Here is a 20,611-nt window from a genome sequence, read left to right on the forward strand (position 1 = left end):
CACAGGAGTGAAGGGAAAGAGAGAAGGGAAAGGTAGAGAAAGGCATTGAATACAAGAAATCGATGATGTGATGAGAGACGAGGTTGTTGTGTATGTGTTGTTGTCAAACGCTTTCTCGTGAAAGGAAAATGGCGAAAGGAAAACAGAAAACTCTTGGATTTTTAGGTGTTTGAGTTTTAATTTCGTCTTTCTTTTTTGTTTTTCCAGTTTGCTGATCTGGGTTTTGAGAAAGAGAAGAAGTGATGGAAGAAACAAAGGTATCGGATCGCCGCTAAAACGGTGGAGAAAGAGAAACAGAGAGTATCCCGCCACTTGTAATCAGTCTGATTTTCTCTCTTCATTTTTCCATTGTGGTGCTGGTGGCACGTGACGTGTTATTTTTGTGTTTCTCGTTCTTTTTGCAGTGTGTTTAAATGTGGGTAAATTCTTCGAAATTTAATTAAAACTAATAAATTAATTTTTTAGGATTGTTTCTCTTTTGCAACTTTATCCCACAGAATTAGCAATTTTCACAGAAAAATAATCATGTAATTTAGGAGTTTAAATTTCTGACTTGAATTCCTTACAAAATAGTTGTCATTTGTCAATTCTTTTAAACAGAGGTTAGTCTAAATATAAATTTTTATCATTTTAAAGCTATATATCATGAAATCTAAACAATGAAATTCTTAATTAATAGAATTTAAATTCATGAAATTGTAATTCGCATGACTTTAATAATTCTATGAAAATTGAAATTACTTTTTTTTTTTGAATAATTGAAATTACTTTATCCAAACACAACGTTGAGGTCCAAACACAACGTTAAAATTTTTTTGTTTCTTTTTTAAGCGGGATAAAAATACGAATAGATATCATTTTGGTACCGAATTAGATTAAATAAATCAATTGAATAAAATATGTTCAAACATAACCGTTCAAGTAAATCACGATTACGGAAACTCAAATGATCTTCAAATTGGATGAAACTTTGCAAGAATGATCTACACACTGTTCTAAACACTGAACGGTGGATATGTGAAAATATGACATAAAAGTGAGCCAAATAAAGAGTCCCACACTTTAATTTCAAAGCCCTCATATATGTCCAAAAAATGGATCTCGATTTGGCCGGTTGTTGAGCCCCAAAACCTCCACCCATATCCAAACAAAATCCAGCAGAATCGCGGCTATGTTAGAGAAGCCATCGTAGTGATTGAGCAAGAGCATGGTTCGTTGATACGCCCATGGTCCTCCTTTTAGGACCCAATTCAGATCTCGCTCGTTGACGAAGGTGAAAAAGAACCTGTCACCTCGAGACTGGACCACCACTAGGACCGAAAGCCGCCCCATGGAGCGGACGGCACTACGGAAAGCGTTGAAAACCACAGGCCGGACCATGCTCAGTTTCCCCACCAAACAGAACTAGCGTGCCAAAAACTCCTTCTTCGAACAACCGAGGTTGCCCAAATCCACTGGTTCTTTGGCATCATTCAACGACAAGGCTGATCGTCATCTTAGCAAGTGCAATTGCCATGGAAGAGATCGCCGCAAAATAAGAAAATTTTCAGAAACCCTAACCCTAGGTTGCGTGACACTAGAGGGAGAGAGAGAGAAAATAGAAGCCCTAATATGATTGTATTTGTTTTTTTTTTTTTTCGTTAGTAATAAAGTAATTTTATTTCGTTGATCACAATCCAGAACGGCATGGATACATACATTCCCTTATTAACAGAGGAAAAGTTAGAGAAGTTAAAGGAAGTGGTATGCTAGCACCACTCCATTTACAATTGAAGCTCTCATAACAATACTTAGAGTGCACATAAGTGCTTACACGAAATTAGACAAGCTAAAAACATAGGGTAATAACTTAAGTTATTACAATAGGAGCCAAAAGAGGCTATATAAAGAGCCCCAAAGAGGCATCTCTATTTAGTAGCTAGGTCCAAAAAGAAGCATCCCAGAAGTAATATCCAAGCCTAGCAGCCCGACCCAATCGGCCTAGGTCGTCCTCAACCATCCCTATAGTTGTCGACCATCAATCAGTTCGACGCAAACATCAATAAGTCTGGCGTAGTCGTCACTGTTGCTTTCAAAGTCCTTCAGAACTAGTATTTTCCACCATGAAACACCCTAAAGCTCAGACAACCAAGCAAAACTTACCTAGTTTCCGACCTGATGTGAACACTAGCAATCATCAATGCTCTGATCCAAGCCTCTGTCACCGCCATCGACCATGCAAAACGAAGATGCCACAAAACCGCTAAAAATTAAAGAAGAAACTCCCTAGACCTGTGTTGAGGCCAAGCCAACCAAACAGTTGATGCACTCCTAAGATTGCATCCCTTGAACCTGCCTTTATATTTCCAACAAAAAAGTTGGAATTTGGATGAATCCCCGTCCGTCAAACAGTTTAATAGCGTCGACGAGGCCAAAAGGCCAAGCCTGATACTAGTGCCGTCGCCGGATGAAGACGTTTGCTTTTCTAACTTTGCTCTGTGCTGCTAGGGTTTTTTTTCGCTTCCAGGTCACCAACATTGTATTTGCCAAACTCAATCAGAAATCTGCTGCTTGGAGGTGAGATTTTGACAAACTATTTTTCCTCTCAGTTCTACAAACTTTGATTTATTTTGTAACAAGGAGTATCTTATTTAGAGAAAAATCCTCAAATGGTACTTGAACTATGCTCTAATGCACATTTTGGGTACCTAAATTTTCAAAACTACCTTAATGGTACCTAAACTAATGCCTTGTTTCTCATTCTGGTACTTTCATCCATGTTGCCGTTAAATATGCTTATGTGGACACTCATTTGATGGCTAGACCATGGGTAAAAGAGTCCATTTCATATATGCACACACACACATATATATAATTAATAATCCATTCATAAATTCAATTTTATGTAGACAAGCCCAATAAAAAAAATCTATGTAGATAAAAAAATGGCAAAATATTATCGATTAAATATTTTATTTTTAATTTAATCATTAAAAGAATTAATTAAATTTCAGTTTTAATTTTCATATTATAAACAAAAAGAATTAATTTAATACCCAATCAAAAAATAAATAAAATAATTTAATAAAATGGAAGTACCAAAATGTATTTGACAACTTAAATGAATCAAAAATAAATATATAAATCAATTTAAATAAAAAAAACAATCTAATTTTATTACGAAATGTATTTGACAATTTTATCCCTATACTTAACGGCAACATAGATGGAAGTACTAAAATGGGTAACGGAGCATAAGTTTAGGTACCACTAGAGTAGTTTTGAAACTTCGGATACCAAAATATGCATTGGCATAATTCAGATACCATTTGAGGAAATTTCCCTCTGATTTATCATGTTTTGTTGATTCATGATTGTGATTTTTCCTAGTTAGGAAAGAGAAGTAGCTTGTCACTTGTGAGCTCAGTCTTTTCCCTATATGAAAATGAGTTTCAACTTCTTATATCATGATTTAATTAATAAGATTATGACGTCAGTCATATAATTAAAGCGAGATGCATAGAGGGCAAACTTGAGCTTAGGAAAATTATTCAAACTGGCATTTACCTAGGTTTGTTTTTCTTTGGTAAATGATGCTACAAATTTGAAGAATATGTAATGAGAGCTTCAATTGTTTTTCTTCGGCCAATGGTTATTTAACCCCCAAAATAAATATTTTTTGGGTGATGCTATTAACACACCTTATTTTGCTATTCACACATCTTATTGGTTTTTCTATCACTATAAATTTGATTGTATTTACATAAATTTGATTGTATTAACACACCTTATTTTGCTATTCACACATCTTATGTGTTTTTCTATCACTATAAATTTGATTGTATTTACATAATTGGCTTTTAAAGTTGCTTTATGATTGACTTACATCATGAAGGAGGTGTGTGAACAAAAAAATAAGGTGTGTTAATGACACTAGCCTATTTTTTATGTCTGTATTTATATACAGAGCATTTCTATTGAGGGATCCTTATTTTTTGTCACTTTTAGGGATATGCCCAAATCATTAGATCTGTTTTTTAATGGGCTTTAATGGTTGAGATTAAAACAAAAAATTTAACACTTATGTCAAACCTACACCGTTCAAGATTATTAAAAATAAATCTCTCATTTGAATGACTTAACGATCACCAAATTTTCTGAAAATTTGTAGAAATGATCTACTCATATAGCCCAACGAACTGAACGATGAAGATTTGATTTTGTGATCGAAAAGTTCGTCAAGTGATCTATCCCTAAAAATGAACAAAAAACAGAATCTCTCGTTAGAAGGACCCTGATTTATATATATGACATAATAAATAACAATTTTACTTTTATATTTAACAGAAAAGTTCACAAGTGTCCTCCTTTAAATATTAGTTACCTAATTATCGAAGTAGTCATACATTAGGTACCATAGGAGGAATCATGCCATCAAATATTGGATCCATTACAAGTCACGTGCGACCCTCGTGCGGTGGAGTATTAATTAGAAAAACGAAAAGGAAAATGGGGAAAAAGGTGAGGTAAAGTTGTGCTGCTCCATTGTGCACTCTCTCCTGTCTCTCGGTGGTTCAGAGGCTTCGGCCAATTCCATTCTTAGGGTTTTCTCCTCCTCCACGCCAATCGCCACCCACGCGCCGAAATGAAGCTCACTGTAAAGACCCTCAAGGGCAGCCATTTCGAAATTAGGGTTCAGCCCACTGACACCGTGAGCCCCTCTCCTTTTTCCTCTTCTCATTTTTTGATTTTCCAATTCCAAATTTTGAAATTCGTTTTGGGGGTTTTGAATGGATGAAGGTAATGGCTGTGAAGAAGAACATTGAGGACATACAAGGGAAAGATAACTACCCGTGTGGGCAGCAGTTACTCATACACAATGGCAAGGTCTTGAAAGACGAAACCACCTTGGTCGACAACAAGGTCACTGAGGATGGTTTTCTTGTTGTCATGCTTAGCAAGGTACATTTCTCTTCCTCTCTCTTGGAATTGCGCTGGCGAAACGATTTAGGTTGTTGGATGTTGTGATAAATTGTGATTGGATTTCTGGTAATGTTGGTTAGTTGGTGCATTGCTTTAACATGGGTTAATAAGTGTCTTGTTATGTGCTGTCCGCCTAACTGGAGTGTTTAGGGAAGACTAGTTATGGAGATTCTGTGACTAACACTTTTGTATGCTTCGATATTGGTAGGTATATAATGGAACTATTTTGTAGTCTTATTCTTAGAATTTAGTAGCTACCCACTGCCGCATCTTTATTTCTATGAAAAGAATCATTAAATATGGCAACTTCAAACCTGCTGCTATACTGCTACTTTAGGAAGATAGTTTTGCTCTATGTAGATATTACGGTTTCATTAATTTGGCTAGTATAATGATGCCGAGGATACAAGAGTGATTTTTTTATCATAATATGATGACAGTTGTGAATACTATTTTGTGGTGAGTACTGGAGTGTAAAGCTTACCATAACTAGGTTTAACAGAGCTCTTATGTATCTGTGCCTAAAAGAGAACTTATATGGCTCTTATTTTGAGGCTGGAGGTACATGAATCCTTTGACGATTTGTGAAGTGCTGCATTTAGGTACCTACACAGAAAAGTAGATTGGAGGGGTTAACGAGATATGGGGTGGCCAACGAAACATGGTGGGGAGGCTGCCTCTTAGGACAGTGAGCTTTTGGGATCTGGTGGTGGATGAAGTGGAAAGGTGGTTAAAGGTTGGATGAAAGCCTTTTTATCTAGAGAAGAAGGTTACTGTGGTTCAGTTGGTCTTGATCCGCTTACCATTAATTACTCTATTCTTTCAGATCCTTTCCAGTGTGAATAATAGTCTTCATGGAAAGGGGTGCTGGAAGGAAGAGAGACAAGTTAATCAAATGGGAAATTGTGCATGGTTTCTCTGGGGTTAGGAATCTGGTACACAAAAATGAGGGTCTATTTTTTAATGGTTACACAGATTGCATGAGGAAAGGAAGGCGTTATTGGTTTCTTTTACTGTTAGCTTTCCTTTTTTATGCCCTGAATCCCCCAAACCACTTTGCAGACCAAGCTCGATACTGGATCCTCCTGCTAAACCCTAAATTGTTTCAGGGACAGGAACTAACAATAGCTAGGTAGGTACCCTAAGAGTGTTCGACCCAAACCACACGGAGCAAACCATGATTCATCCTACTAATCCCTTGTTGGCTATAGTAGGCTGTTACCAGAAGCATATATGGGATGCGTACAAATGCCTGGGATCTTAATATAGTGACTTGGGGTTCAAGGTGAAGTCCTTGGAAACACATTGCAGGGCATGAACCCATTTTCTGCTTGCTTCAATACAGAACATAAAAATAGTACTTTTCTAAATTGAATCAGATGAGATATTTCTTAGTATTACGAAATGACTAGATAGAAATCAGACTGGGTCAGATTTGTATTCATACTAATTTCCGCATACATTAATCTTTTGAACTGCTTTGCTTTGCAAAGGAAAGTTCACTCATATCTTTAATGAGAAACAAACAATGCCTATTTTCTTTTGGTACATTTACACTTTTGTTCTAAGATTTTTGTGTATCCCTTATTATGGTGTTTTAAATTCATTCTCTCTCATATTCTCACTCGATTTAATTTTGGATGGAACTGATATCTGTTGCTATCTCTTTGTATGCTGTTATTGGTTTTGGTTCAATTGTTTACTTGTATTTTGCATTTTTGCTGAAACCAACATCTACTTTATATAAGAAAAAAAACCACCAACATCTACTTTATGTCTTTTTGCACCAAAGGTCCAAGCTGATATCTATATATTAAACATAACCCAGATAGGCAGCAATTGTGGGAATTCTTTTTTTATAGTTTACATTTTTGTTTTCGCATACTCATTCTTACTGCTGTAATCTGTTCCATTTCTTGTTTTGCTATTTTGACAGAGTAAAACTTCAGGCTTAGCAGGGGCTTCATCTGCTCAGGTACAATACTTGCACTATCTTTCAAAGTTTTGCTGGGCAAATTGTTCAGTTTTTTTTTTTGGTTTTCTTATTCATGTATAAGCTGTCCTGTAATTCTGTGTCACAGCCTGCTTCTACAATTCCACCTACAACTGCACCAATCACAACTTCCACTACCAGAGCTGAAGCTCCCATACAAACACCGTGAGTTTACATGACAAAAGCCTTTTGAACTAGTTGTTAGATTAACTTAGATTCGCTCTAACATACTTTTCCCTTTCTGCTTTCTAGGCCCTCTGAGAGTACCACACCTGCTTCAGATACTGCTGAGTATGTTTCTTTCTGCAGTTCCCTATACTGATATTTAATGCATGTGATTTGAGCCTTGAGAAAATTCCTCGAATCAGGTTTAGTTTGTGTCTTCGTGTGTTCCATGTTGAGTCAGATATTGTAGTTAGGATGTGACACTAATATGGTGGATATACAATAATATGGTGGATGTGTGCTGTCCATGTTGGGACCTTAGTTAAGTGTAGTTTTCTCGATATCCTATATATAATTTACCTCTTTGGGTGGAGCAGCTGCTTTGTTTTCTTTTTCTCCCGTTCCTATAAAATATAAATAACAAAGTTGGATTCTTCTTGCCTTAGCATGTTTCTTATTTAATATAGAACCTAATGATGTTAAGTCTATTGTGTTTCAATTGCAGTGTGCATACTGATACCTATGGTCAAGCTGCATCAAACTTAGTTGCTGGAACTAATCTTGATGAGACTATTCAACAAATAATGGATATGGGTGGTGGAAATTGGGACAGGGAAACAGTTACACGTGCACTTCGAGCGGCTTACAACAACCCAGAGCGAGCAGTGGACTACTTATACTCTGTATGTCTGCATTTAATTAACTATTAGCTGTTATAGTGATGTATTCAGCTGCTGACATAGTGTTCTTCAGAGTATTCCAGAAACAGCTGAAGTTGCAGTGCCTGTGGCCCATTTCCCTGGAAGTCAGGCAACTGAAACAGGCATCACCAATGCTCCACCTGTGTCTGGAGCGCCCAATTCAGCTCCCCTGAATATGTTTCCACAGGTAAATCTTATGATTGTGGAAGGACTTTCTTTTACTTTTATGCAGCTGTATGTTTATCTAAGTTGGTATACTCCAGGAAGCATTGTCCGGTGCTGGTGCTGGTGCACTTGGATCCCTAGACTTCCTCAGAAACAATCATCAGGTAAGCATCTTGTTATAATATATAGTTGTTGCATAAGTCATTAAATTGACATGATTGGATCATATCAAATTTTCACAGATATAATGTATGGAATTACTGAATTACGAACCATCGCAATGTGCAATTGTGCATAGTATAATTTTTTTTGACATTTTGATGCCATTTGCTATTTTCATTTTTTTTTTTTGGTAAGCCAATGAAAAGAAGTTCAGCAAATATTATCACCAGATCATGCCTGATATAAATCTTTGTTTGCTTTATTAAGTTGTTTTTGATTTATTTATTATCTCCATTACAGTTCCAGACGTTGCGTTCAATGGTGCAAGCAAACCCACAAATTTTACAGGTATGTATATAAATTGTGTCTTTACACATTAGCTAATGTGATGGTTTCTTTTTAAGATGGCTCTGATTGTCTTCTTTCTGCTTTTGTTGCAGCCCATGCTGCAGGAGCTTGGAAAGCAAAACCCCCAGCTTTTAAGATTAATTCAGGAGCACCACGCCGAGTTCCTCCAGTTAATAAATGAACCTCTTGAGGGTTCTGAAGGGTGAGCATTTATACATGCGAATTTCTTAAACCATAGTAATAAAAATGCTTAGTAAATCATCGAAAGCTTAGCAGACCAGAATAACAAGTTAAAGTAGAAAGAACTGTTACATGTTATTAACTCCTGGCCAAGCAGGAGTCATATGAGCTTCTCTCAGAGTAATCGAAAAAAATATGAGCTTCTCTGAGAATTAATGTGTAAATTTCCTTTTATCTTCCATTGTTTTGCTGTATTCTAGTTTCTTTTTTCCTTTCGGTGGCATTTTTTTTCTTGGTGAACTGTGGCCTAAGATAAACTGTCCCACTTCCCACCCCACTTATTCCTAGTCAAAGCCTAGGAAGCATTCTCTTTTGTATTTGTTGAAGCTGCATGTACTGGTGTATGTTTTATTGTAATCCTGACATTTTATTCTCACTAAATTACTCTATCCTCCAGTGACATGTTTGATCAGCCTGATCAAGAAATGCCACATGCTATCAATGTAACTCCAGCAGAACAGGAGGCTATTGAACGAGTATGTATACTTCGCAGTCTATCTCTGATAGAATCATTCGTGTAATTTATATATTGGCTCATCAGTTGTGTAATCTTCCCTGTAGCTTGAGGCAATGGGATTTGATAGAGCTTTGGTGATTGAAGCGTTTTTGGCATGTGACCGCAATGAAGAACTGGCAGCCAACTATCTACTGGAGAATGCTGGAGATTTTGAAGATTGAATGACTGTCCTTCACCAGTTAACGGATACCTCATTGGATTCATAGTTTTTTTTATTATGGATCCCCATTCTTGAGACTTGCAGTATCTTCACTCTGGTAGTGTTTGGAGTAACTTGTGTGGCCAGATATTAATGGAATTTAATTGATTGCTTTTCATAGAAGTTAATTTGAAGTGTGCGATACCTTTGCACTGTGCCAAGGCTTATTTCTTGTGACGTTTTTAGGAGAGTTCGTTGCTAAAGGAAAAGTTCTCAGTTCAAGTTTTTGTTTAATCTGGTTTTGTTTAGCAGCTTAGTGCTCTGATACTTTACAAACCAACCTCACACATTCAGTTCAAGTTTTTGTTTCATCTTGGTGACTTGGTGTTGTTTAGCTTAGTGCTCTGATACCTTGCAAATCAACACCAATGTCTCCACCAAATGGAACCCTTGGCGAAATACTAAGCATTGGGATGAATATAACAATCAATCTGAGCGGACTTAAGAGTTAAGAGGGCTTTGTTTCCACTTTGTGCGAGAGACAATTGCATAAGCTGTTTGATTCGCTCATTGAACCCGGTACCACAAGTGAAGCCAGCAAATGAAGCTCTGAGCTTCCAATCTCCATAGGATCAAGGTATAAAGTAATATTCCCTCTTGTTTGTTCTAGTATCATTCAACTTTTCCAGCATAAGTTACATTCCGAAGGTCGATAGGTACAGTTCTATGCGTAGTTCTTATCATTTTTTCATGAAATACCTCTAAACTTTATTAAGTTAGTCAGAAGATATCAGCATGGACAAGTGGGTCAAGGCGTCAAGCTAGCCAATTCAGGATGCTCTTCATCCAAATCACTACATAATCAAAATACAAACCACCAGAATCTAACAGAACACCTAATTCAGTACATAAATAATGCTACATAGGAGGAACCGAAGCTTGTGGCTTGTCTTCGCACTGAACAGAGGCAGGTACAGAAGGATATGACATAAGTCAGCAACTGTCTATTTTGGTGATGGCTGCATTTCTAAATAGGTGTTTCAAGAGTCAATAGAACACTAAATGACACAGAGGGCTCGCCTGTCTCACGGCAGCACATATCACAGAGATCTTTCCAAAGGAACATGAAGATGTTACAAGCTTTGCTATCCTATTTAGTCTCCCTCCCGATCTTTCGTCTGCTGCAACTGACATATATAGGGGTGCTTGCCGCATCTTCACCCTGAAAATAAAGAGAGATAGATAATGATGTGGCTTGCTCAGTAAAAAATAGGATAGCCGATCCATGTTAACATACTAGCTTGCAAATTTTCTGGAGTGAAGTGAAAAAAATAAGGACAATTGTTCAGAAACCAAAAACACATTATTGCAGGACAGCTCAGTTCCTAAGCACATTTTTGTTGGTACTGTATAGACATGCAAATTTCTCATTTCCAATTATATATACATGACAAAAGTTCAGTCCTAAAATCAAGACTTACCATCACCAAATGAACTTGGGGGGATAGAAGATCGAGCATAGATAGCAAAGTAAGCCAAAAGAAAGAACAACTTGTGAAATGTTTGTGAATCCCATTGCACTCGTAATCCATTGGTTCACTGTTAAGTAACCAATGCAGCGAAATTCTGTCCATGTAAACAACAAAGACATCAGTGACACTGTAACATGATTTATAACAGTTTCAATATATGTGCAACCGAAAAGATTTTTAAGATAACTATCACAGTTCTGGATTTAGGATGGCTACTAATGTATGTGAAATAAAACATTGGATCTCCGAAACATAGACATAATGCGTCATACTAGAGAAGTTATGATGCCAAAATAGTATTGTCCTAGGAGGAACAAGGCAACAAGCCACAAGCAATCTCTTCCGGAACTTTGCCGAATTCAAAATAATACTCGTATAAAGAGAGAACAAAAAGAAAGTGATGTAGATGGTAGATGTATAACTAAAGACAAAAGTAGAATAAATTGAGGCACCAACCTGTATATGCACGTACAACCAAGAAAATAATATACCAACATCCTCATAAGATGCTCATGCTCATCCCCTCACAGGCCTAGCTTCAAGAAACGAAGTCAAGATAGTTGAAATGATACCGGCTTCTTGACTTAACTCTAATCCTAGTTTAACAGGCCAAAAGAGGTAAATGAGATTCATTTTGATTGCTAACCTCTTAGTGTATCATATGCAAAAGTTAATTACCTAGTTTAGGGAAGAGCCTCATGAATCAGTCAATGGGTGGTAGAAAAAGTTTTCTTGATTATATTATCGTTCCCTGACCATCCTTCTTCAGATATAGAATGCTAAGATGTCATGGACTCACTCAGTTTCTGTAGTTGGAGTGGCATGGCCTTACAATGCAACCTTTCTTCCTTAATTGAAGCATGTTGAAGTTTCAATCGAGTTGTTGATCTATTTCTAGCAGCTCTGGCAACAAATGCTATTGCAAATGATCTTCACTCCTCCTGGCGATCACATCGCTTCGTTTGTTGTCATTAATGGGGAACACTCTTTCATAACTGAGAAAGAGAGACTCACATGTTTCTGATATCAGATTTACATCCCACAACATATGACGTAGGATTAAAAGTAAATGAGAAAATACGCATTACATAAGTAGCTAACAGTGAAAAATAAAAGATATTCACCTAAAGAAGTGAATAAGAATAAGATTGAGAGGTGTTGTTCATACGTAGATGATGAAGCCATGAGAGTTCGAATACTCTTGGTGCTTGAAATGGAAATTACTTGCACCTGCAAAAAGAGAAGATAATCGATTAGACAAATATCGAGGACACTGCAACTTTTTTAGCTGTACCAAGTTTTGGGCAATCAACAATTTCTAACCAAGACAGGCAGGGCATTATTATAATATTATTATTCTGAAAATCCCCATCCCACTCTTCCCACCTATTCATCAGAATGAACGAGAGGGTTTTCATTTTGGGGAATAAAGACGAGGAGCCATCATCATCAACTCCCAACAACTACTCAACTCCCACCTATTTCACTTTGTACATCCCATAAAATTGGAGAAACTCAAGCGACGGCAGTTTGCCCAATGGACCAGAAAGTAGCTCACAGTTACCGAATTCACCGGTGGTTGCAACCCATTCAGTATTTCCATATCTAGGCCCCCTCCCTTCTCGTCTGTCTCCCCATCACACGTGGAACATGCAAAATCTAGTGCCAGTTGAGAAAGACATTTCTCACCCAAACATGCCACTACAACCTCGCTCGCATCTTCCACCGACTCCTAGTGTCTAATGAAGAGAATCCCTTCAAGTTGGTGCAAGTCTTATAAATCTTCCAACTTCAACGTCCCTTCATTGTCAGCACCTTTATAACCATTTAGATGAAACTAATCCAGCTTCTGCATTCCGGTTAGCCCCCTTATCCCTTTTGATTTTAGACGTCGGCACCCATCCACATAAAGATGCTTTAACTTGGTCAGCTTTTTCATCACCTCTTCATCTAGTAATTTGACAAGTTCACTGCAGCCTACAAGTCGCAAGGTTTGCAGATTGTATAGATCACCTAAACTGTCAGGCAATTCCTTCAGTTGATAGTTCTCCGACAAGTCCATATATCAATCCACCAATCTCCTTTGGAACTTCTATAATCGAGTTCTCACTCAAATTCAAACTCCTAAGGCTTTTTAATTGCGAAATCAACTCTGCCTCGATGCTAGTAAGTTTCGGTTCAAAAGCTGTGAGAGTGCAAAGACTCTTACAGTTGAGAAAAGAAACCGGAAAAGGACCCTTTGGTGCAAACATTAAAGACAAATGACAGACCTCATCACCGGGGAACTCCATTCTCTCATTACCACCCTTAACCACCATACTAAAGCATTCATCCTTGGTCAAGTATTGCACAAAGTCCTGCACAATATCGTGCATCTTACAACTAGTAAAATTTCCCTTAAAATCTTTCTCAAAATTTTGAAAGAAAGACGTCATTACTAAGTTTTCAAAACACCTTTGACCGACTATTGTTCTTTCTTTGTTTCCTTCTTTGACTTCAAGATAATGTTGTGACATCCACAACTCAATCAACTCGTCTTTATTAATTTCATAATCCTTAGAAAACGTGGCATAATACAAGACACAACGTCTAGACAATAGTTCTAAATCATAGTAACTTAGTAGTAAAGGTTGGAAAACCTGTTGCTTAAACTCTTGTAATTCCCATATCTTACTATTCAAAACATCTACCCATTGCTCTATTGTATTCTTATACCGCATTAGACTACCCAGAGTCTTTGCAGCAAGAGCCTTTGCACCTCTTTACAATTTTATTACCAATATCTTCAAACTTTTCAGACTCTTTTCTTTCACCATTGAAAAATGCAATATGATAGAATAATGACCGACAAGTTTCTTCACTTAACTCCTGTAAATGGATAGTGTGATCGCTAGTCGTTCCCATTGCACTAGCAACTTGCGTTATACGCGTTGTAACTAAAATCCTACTCCCTGAGGCACCACAGAGTAATGTTGTCAAGAAGGGCTCCCACTTTCTATGATCTGAGTCGCAAACGTCATCTACGACGAGAAGGAACTTCCTGCCCTCAATAGAGTTAGATATACGTTGAACATATGTTTCTAACTCATTTGAGTTTGGGACAACTACATTAAGACCCTCAGGGATGGCTTTTGCAACGGCAATTTGTACAAAGGGTTATGAGACACAAACCCATATTCTTGTATGAAAACAACCCTTTACCTTGTTATCATTATAGGCTAGTTGGGCAAGAGTTGTTTTTCCTATCCCCCTAAACGAACAATAGATATGACTAGAGGCTTCTTCATTTCTTCACTATTCTCACTAACCAACTGGCTTACTAGTGTATTCTTTTCATGGTCTCTACCAAATGTCCCAGATTTATCGACAATAGAAAAACTTTTCAATCGTGCAGGTTGCTCAATTTCTGTTTCATTGTGATGAAACTTGTAAAATTTTCGTTGTTCGTGAATCAAAGTTAACTTCTAATTCAGCTCTTTTATCCTCACAGCAATGTCACGACTAAAAATTATCTGATTGACTTGGCTATTGCAAAGACAATGCATGGGAATAGAGACAGATACCGTCTTCTTAGGTATAATAGCATTTTCACCTTGTTTCTTGATTTGCTGTTTCAGGATTTCATATCTCCACTCGTCCACCACATCGTCTATATCAAACGACACTTCTTTGAGATTGTTGAGCCAGCGTCTCACGTTGGCCTCCTTCATTTGCCTCCTCTCTGCATCCCCAAGCACAGCTTGAATAGTTTCAAGGTTGAGGGTGAGGTTTAGCACTTCTTTTTTGACATTCACAACAAGTCTCACGTTCTGTTCAACTTGTTGGAAAAGGATGGAACCCAACTGTTGTACAAGGAAGGATACAAGTGCTTCAGACATTTTGGTGTTTGGAAATGGATCGACTGACGACAAGAAATTGGAAAGGGAGAAGATGAACTAGCTCAAAGTAGGAAGAATTTCTGGTGTACACACAAAGGGCAAGTGACACGATGGAGAAATCAAGAAGATGTGGTTGTGGTACTGGTAATGTCATTTCCTCCCTACAAACCAGCTTTATATAATGAGGATTGAAGACATCTTGGTGGAAAATTTAAGCACCAGTATTTGGTACACAAGCAGTAAACCATTAACAAGCGAGGAATTTTTGAATGCTTGGGGAGAACGTAATTCTTTGTCCATTGCCTTTATTCTCCTCACTTTGCTCCTTACTTGTTAGCAACCAAATACAAATGATTCAAATGAAGATTGCTCCATCCCATGTTATTCCTTACTTCTAAGCAACCAAATTGATATGAAATTCTTCTCAAAACAAATATAACATGAAGATTGCTAGATCCGTGCACAATTTCTTTCTCAAGAAGCCTACTTACTGATTATCCTTTACTTTTTATCAGTGTTTCTATTCTATGATCTTCACTTCCCATGGTTCTCCTGTTCTCCTGTTTCTATTTCAATTGTTTTATTTTTTTTTTTTTTTTCAGAATGGTTTCAGTTTCAATTTTGGTTTGGTCTCTGCACGGAATCAGCTTTTCTCCTACCAACGCCAACAAAGTACAACTCCTAAATCAATAAAGTGGAACAAGAATAGCCCAATTTAGGGTGATTTTATTAACACATCATTTTTATTATCACCACACCATTTTAATTTTATTTACAAACATGTTGCTTGAATTTGTTACATAATTGACTCTCAACTAGAGTCGATCATAAATATGATGTATTAATAACACCAACCTTTAAATAAATGCTAAATCACTTTCTTTCCTGGTCTGTACTCTGTTCTGTTTAGGATGAGTTTCAAACCCTAGGGAGAGAATTGCTTGCCCAATTCAAGAAAATCCCCTACGGCCAAATAGAAAACAAATAACAAACTGAGACTCCATCCAACATCAGGTTCAACTTTATTTCCCAGGAAAGCAATCTTCATGCAGCATATATCAAACCCGCAAATATTAAAGAAATTTGGTTGTTCCAGAAGTCGATACAAATTTTATTTACAGAGCAAACAGTGCTTTTTTTAGGAAAGTATTAGGAAAGTAAAGGCATACACATTACACAAATTAAACATACTTGAAGATTGAGTTTTCTTCGTATCGTATCTCTAGCAGGATTTTAGAATTCCCTCTCAGGGAACAGAATTGGAGCCAAAAGGGACCAGATGTAGAGACCTGCAGTTGCCCAACTAGTCATGACCCTCACCCAAACGGACGGCCAACCCACATCAATCAACTTCCCACTCTCCCCAACTGAGGTTGACCACCCTGTCAGAAGCATAGCCGAGTACATACTTGCAAGTGAGAAGATGATGTGGAAGAAGGCATATGAATACGACACTGACTTGGCTTTCTCATTTTCTTCACGTTCTTCCGGCTTATCCAATGGGAGCAGTGGTTTCCCAGCACCTACACCATGCAATTGGTTTTAAAAAAATTAAATTAATTGTTTGCAGATACAAACTTGATAAGCCTTTCAAATTAAAAACCAATCATCAAGGACAGTTGTTCAAAAAATTAAAACCTCATTGCAAGTCATTTTTGATGTACAATTTTCACGGAAAAATAGAGTAACTTCATAAAAGCCAAAACATTTAAAGATACTGTCACGAATTACCTGCACGAGGCGAACTAGGCGGGGACAAAAGAGTTGTGGAAGATCCAGCACGCACAGCAGAATAAACCACAGAAAGAACAGTGGTAAGCAAACCTAAGGTAAGAGTCCCAGTGGAAACAGCTTTAGAATGCTTGTGGAGACTATTGCACTCATAGTCCCTCGGCTCGCTAGCAAGTGCACTATAGCAGAGATAAGTACAGTACACAGATATAACTGACGCAGGTAAAATGCTGCCACCTACCTGTGTAACATCAAAATAGAGACCAAGGAATCCAAAAGGTCATTACATTAACAATGAATTTGTACATTTCTACATAAAAACAGAATTACATACAATATCCAGGTATGTATAATATGAAAATCTGGTTGACCGGTTTACCCAAAAAATAAATTTCTATGCAACCAGAAAGCAAAGCAACATGCAAGTACTGTGTTGGATTTATGATGGGACTCATATTAGGAGATACAATAAATGAATATACCAACCAAATGTAAAACTGGAGCATTGGTATTGTATCTGGTTTTTCTTTTTGGGCCAGCAGTTAGTTTTATGTCATCTCAAGAGCATAAACCACTGTCTTACAAAAAGAACAGTGACATAGTTATATCATCAGGGTTTAAATTATAAACCACTGTCTTCAAAAAGGACAGTGACGTAGTCATATTAAACTTAAAATGTGAATATTCTAATAAACAAGAACAAAGTCTATTGATCAATCCCTCTATGTTAGCTTTCTTTCTCATCTATTGATCAATCCCTCTATGTTGGTTTTCTTTCTTATCATTCTAGGGAATGAAATTTGTTGTTTCTGTGTGGCTACTAACGATGATATCCTTATAAAACCTAAAAGGGCTTCTCTTAATTAAAGTGCACTAGAAGTTAGGAATCTACATTAGTGAATATGATGTAGTAGGATGCAGTAATAGAAGCACAACTTACAAAACATAAAAGGTTATAGAGACAGTAATAGAAGCAATAAAACATGATTAAGAAACTTACAGTAGGATGCAGTGCCACTATAAGAAAAACAAAAACAAATATCAGAGTCATGACGATGAAGAAGGTATTGAGCCCGCAGTCATGTCCAGATGGTGTGAACAAATGGAAAAGAAGTCCAGAGAAGACGAATGTTGCCAGATAACAAACCAGAGAAACAACAAAAAGAGCAACATACCTGTGTAAACAATGAAGATAGAACTAAACTCAGTAAATGGAAGTACAAATCTGAATATACACACGATAACTATGAAAAGAATAAACTAACCAGAACTGCTCATCATATGAAACCCATTTGTCGTTCCATCCATGAACAAAATCCAACAGAAGCACAACTTGTACGAGAAGAAAGAATCCTGAGCCAAACTTTGCAATTGTCTCTGCATAAATGACATATAATTGTTGAGGTAGCACAACTTATCAATATTGGCCAAATAATTCAATTGCACAATTTTCAAATGACAAATTTTACGTAAACCTAATTGTAGTCATTTTCATCTATCTACAATTATATGCATTTCAAGGAGCTTGTTGTCTGTTCAACATTTAATAGCTCATCTAGTATAGCATTGAACTGAGGCTTAGCAATTATCTCCTGACGGCCTAGAAATTGTACAAACCGCAGTGCAAAATAGGGTTATATACATTCTAATGAGAAGGGGTCATTCGAGAGTAGCGAAATAGTACTATGTTTACATATGGATCCCTACGTCGTTACATTCTATTTAGGATTAGGATAGGCATAATCGGACCTGCTTTTTACATCTTTGAAAAAGAAGATAAAAGTAAGGGTATAAATAGTGCTTACCATAGAAACTAATAACCCCATTTGGCACGAAAAACAAGGAGAAGAGCACCAAGAGGAACCAGCAAATGACTTTCATCATCCATCCACCATGGTGGATACTGTCACGGGGATCCTTCTGACTCTTGACACCAATCATCACAACAGACAGGATGGTGAAGAACAGAAAATTCCCCAAGCTTACACGAAGCACGGCCTCGGTCTCAAACCACTCCCTATCCGGTATCTGATGAAAATGATTAATCCCTGCATCAACAACCAAACAACACTCCATCAAAATTCACATCCAAACACATAATTTCCATAATAAACACAATATCTGAAAGGTAGCTTATTACAAGGTATCTTTTCGAGCAGAGGCGGCGCGACGTCACGGAGAATCCATGAGGCAATGAGAGAAAAGGCAAAGAGGAAACAGTATGCAATCCTTGCGGAGCGGCGGCTAATACTAGAGACGGCCGACTGGCACAAATTGCAAGCACAGCCGGCACAACATGACGCGAGGCACGAAGCTGCCCACATCTTCTTCTTCTTCCTTCACACTTCACCCACCGATTCAATCCCTAATTCAACAAACTGATCCCCAATCAAACTTTTTATGACAATTAGGCTCAACAAAAAAAATTGAATTAAAATTAGAAACCTCATCGTCATCAATCAAAAGAAACGAAAAATATAATTGCGATTGTATCTCAACTTCAAAGATTGACCAGATTGAATGAATATATCCGTAATAGCAAGAAATTGGTTTAAAAGATACAAAACCCTAACCTTCAATAGCAGCCGAGAATTGAATGATCGAACACAGATTAAACGGGATTTTGAGAATTTGATCGTGAAATTGTAAGAGAATCGAAATTGAGGTGCGGGTGAATTTACCTTGTGGAAATTGGAGGAGAGCGAAGAATGAAGAGGTAGAGAGCGATGATTGTTGAGAGGGATAAAGAAGCTACGAAGACTTTTGCTTTTTCTGGGTCGGATTCGGATTTGTCCACCGTCTTATTTGACTGTCTTTGAGAGTCGAAACAAGTAGCAAGTTATTCGGGTCGGGTTCTGAGGCATTTTAGCAAATAGCAAATACTCCAAGGATAACATGGTAAACCACAAAATGTCGACAATTACTATTGTAACGGCATCTCCAAAAACACTCGCCCATCGAGTGCAGTCTGCAGCTAAATTTCTAGCCAGTGTAGTGGGCTGCTAAAATTCCAGCGAAGTGAAATAACAGAACAAGATGAGTACAAGATTGTAGCAGATCTGGATGACTGTTCGGTAACATAAATAACTTGTATTCATAATCCAAAAAGCAAATCACATATACATCTTCAAAAAAGATTTGAAACACAAACAAATCCACTTTTGTGTTGTTAAACAAATTATGACAGTTTTTAACAATTAAAGACAATCTTTTATCTGCATGACATGTGTCATAGTTTAATTTACCAAACTAACCTTACATTAATTAAATATGTGGATTAAATTCAATATGCTACCATGAACTTTAGGTCATATTTCACTTGTGTACTTGTTCTTTTTTTTCAATCACGTGTACCCTTGTATTCTTAAAATCCATCAAAACAGGATAAAATTTCAAATCAGCTCTTAATATGACATCATACGTTGACGTGGAGCAGACCAGAAGGGCCCACTTATCAGATTCTAAACCCTAACGGAGGGTATAAATTTAATTTGAGCTTTTTTCATTTTTTTTCTCATTTCTTTTTTTCTTTCCCTTTTTTTACCCTTCTCTCTCCTCTCACATAATTTCCTTCTTCTCTCTGTCGCTAGCTTTTCGTAAACCTGACACCGCCGCCCTCTTCTGCCGAACAAATTAACCCTCGCCTCCTTCTCAATCTAAGATTCCCCATGAACCCGACGCAAAATCCTGACTCTCCTCTCTCCCAACCTCCACCTCTGCTGTCACATCTCAGTTCTTAAGTCAATTTGCAGTTATTTACTTTTAGGTTACTTTGACATTTTACCGTTTTAAGTAACTGTTTGCTATTTAAGACTCCAAAAGTTGACTTTTTCTTCCGTTTGGAATTTGGGAAAACTTACTTCATGAAAGTTGTAGAGGACGTTAATACGAGTACGTAGACATGCTATGCATTAAAATCGGAGTTAGCATGAAAAAGTTATCAAATAAAAGGGTAAATTTTGAGTTGGTAAAAAGGGGGTAAAAATTTAGTGGGTTTTATTTTTGGTGGGTGTTTAAGTTGGACCGGGTAGGTGTGGAGAAGCCCAACACCCACCCACACTCACTCTCTCTCTCTCTC

At 37.3% G+C, this 20,611-nt stretch overlaps 2 protein-coding genes and 1 pseudogene across 2 annotated transcripts; 1 reads left to right on the forward strand and 2 right to left on the reverse strand.

The window, feature by feature from the left end:
* The first annotated feature begins 4,490 nt into the window (after positions 1-4,490).
* LOC101293607 (putative DNA repair protein RAD23-1-like) lies at positions 4,491-9,685 on the forward strand. Its single transcript, XM_004303169.1, has 12 exons — positions 4,491-4,690; positions 4,780-4,941; positions 6,899-6,937; positions 7,044-7,120; positions 7,208-7,246; positions 7,626-7,803; positions 7,874-8,008; positions 8,085-8,150; positions 8,449-8,496; positions 8,589-8,698; positions 9,134-9,212; positions 9,298-9,685. The coding sequence occupies exons 1-12, from the start codon at positions 4,625-4,627 to the stop codon at positions 9,412-9,414; spliced, it is 1,116 nt and encodes a 371-aa protein (XP_004303217.1). The 5' UTR covers positions 4,491-4,624; the 3' UTR covers positions 9,415-9,685.
* A 3,260-nt stretch (positions 9,686-12,945) lies between these two features.
* On the reverse strand, positions 12,946-14,802 carry LOC101304992 (annotated as a pseudogene).
* Positions 14,803-15,542: 740 nt separating this feature from the next.
* LOC101293901 (probable serine incorporator-like) lies at positions 15,543-19,333 on the reverse strand. Its single transcript, XM_004303170.1, has 7 exons — positions 19,215-19,333; positions 18,674-18,911; positions 18,339-18,581; positions 17,799-17,910; positions 17,534-17,708; positions 16,540-16,774; positions 15,543-16,325 (listed from the first exon to the last, which is right to left on the reverse strand). The coding sequence occupies exons 2-7, from the start codon at positions 18,855-18,857 to the stop codon at positions 16,036-16,038; spliced, it is 1,239 nt and encodes a 412-aa protein (XP_004303218.1). The 5' UTR covers positions 18,858-18,911; positions 19,215-19,333; the 3' UTR covers positions 15,543-16,035.
* Positions 19,334-20,611: the final 1,278 nt, after the last annotated feature.

This window comes from Fragaria vesca, linkage group LG6 (assembly GCF_000184155.1).
Source record: "Fragaria vesca subsp. vesca linkage group LG6, FraVesHawaii_1.0, whole genome shotgun sequence".
Lineage (NCBI taxonomy): Eukaryota > Viridiplantae > Streptophyta > Magnoliopsida > Rosales > Rosaceae > Fragaria > Fragaria vesca.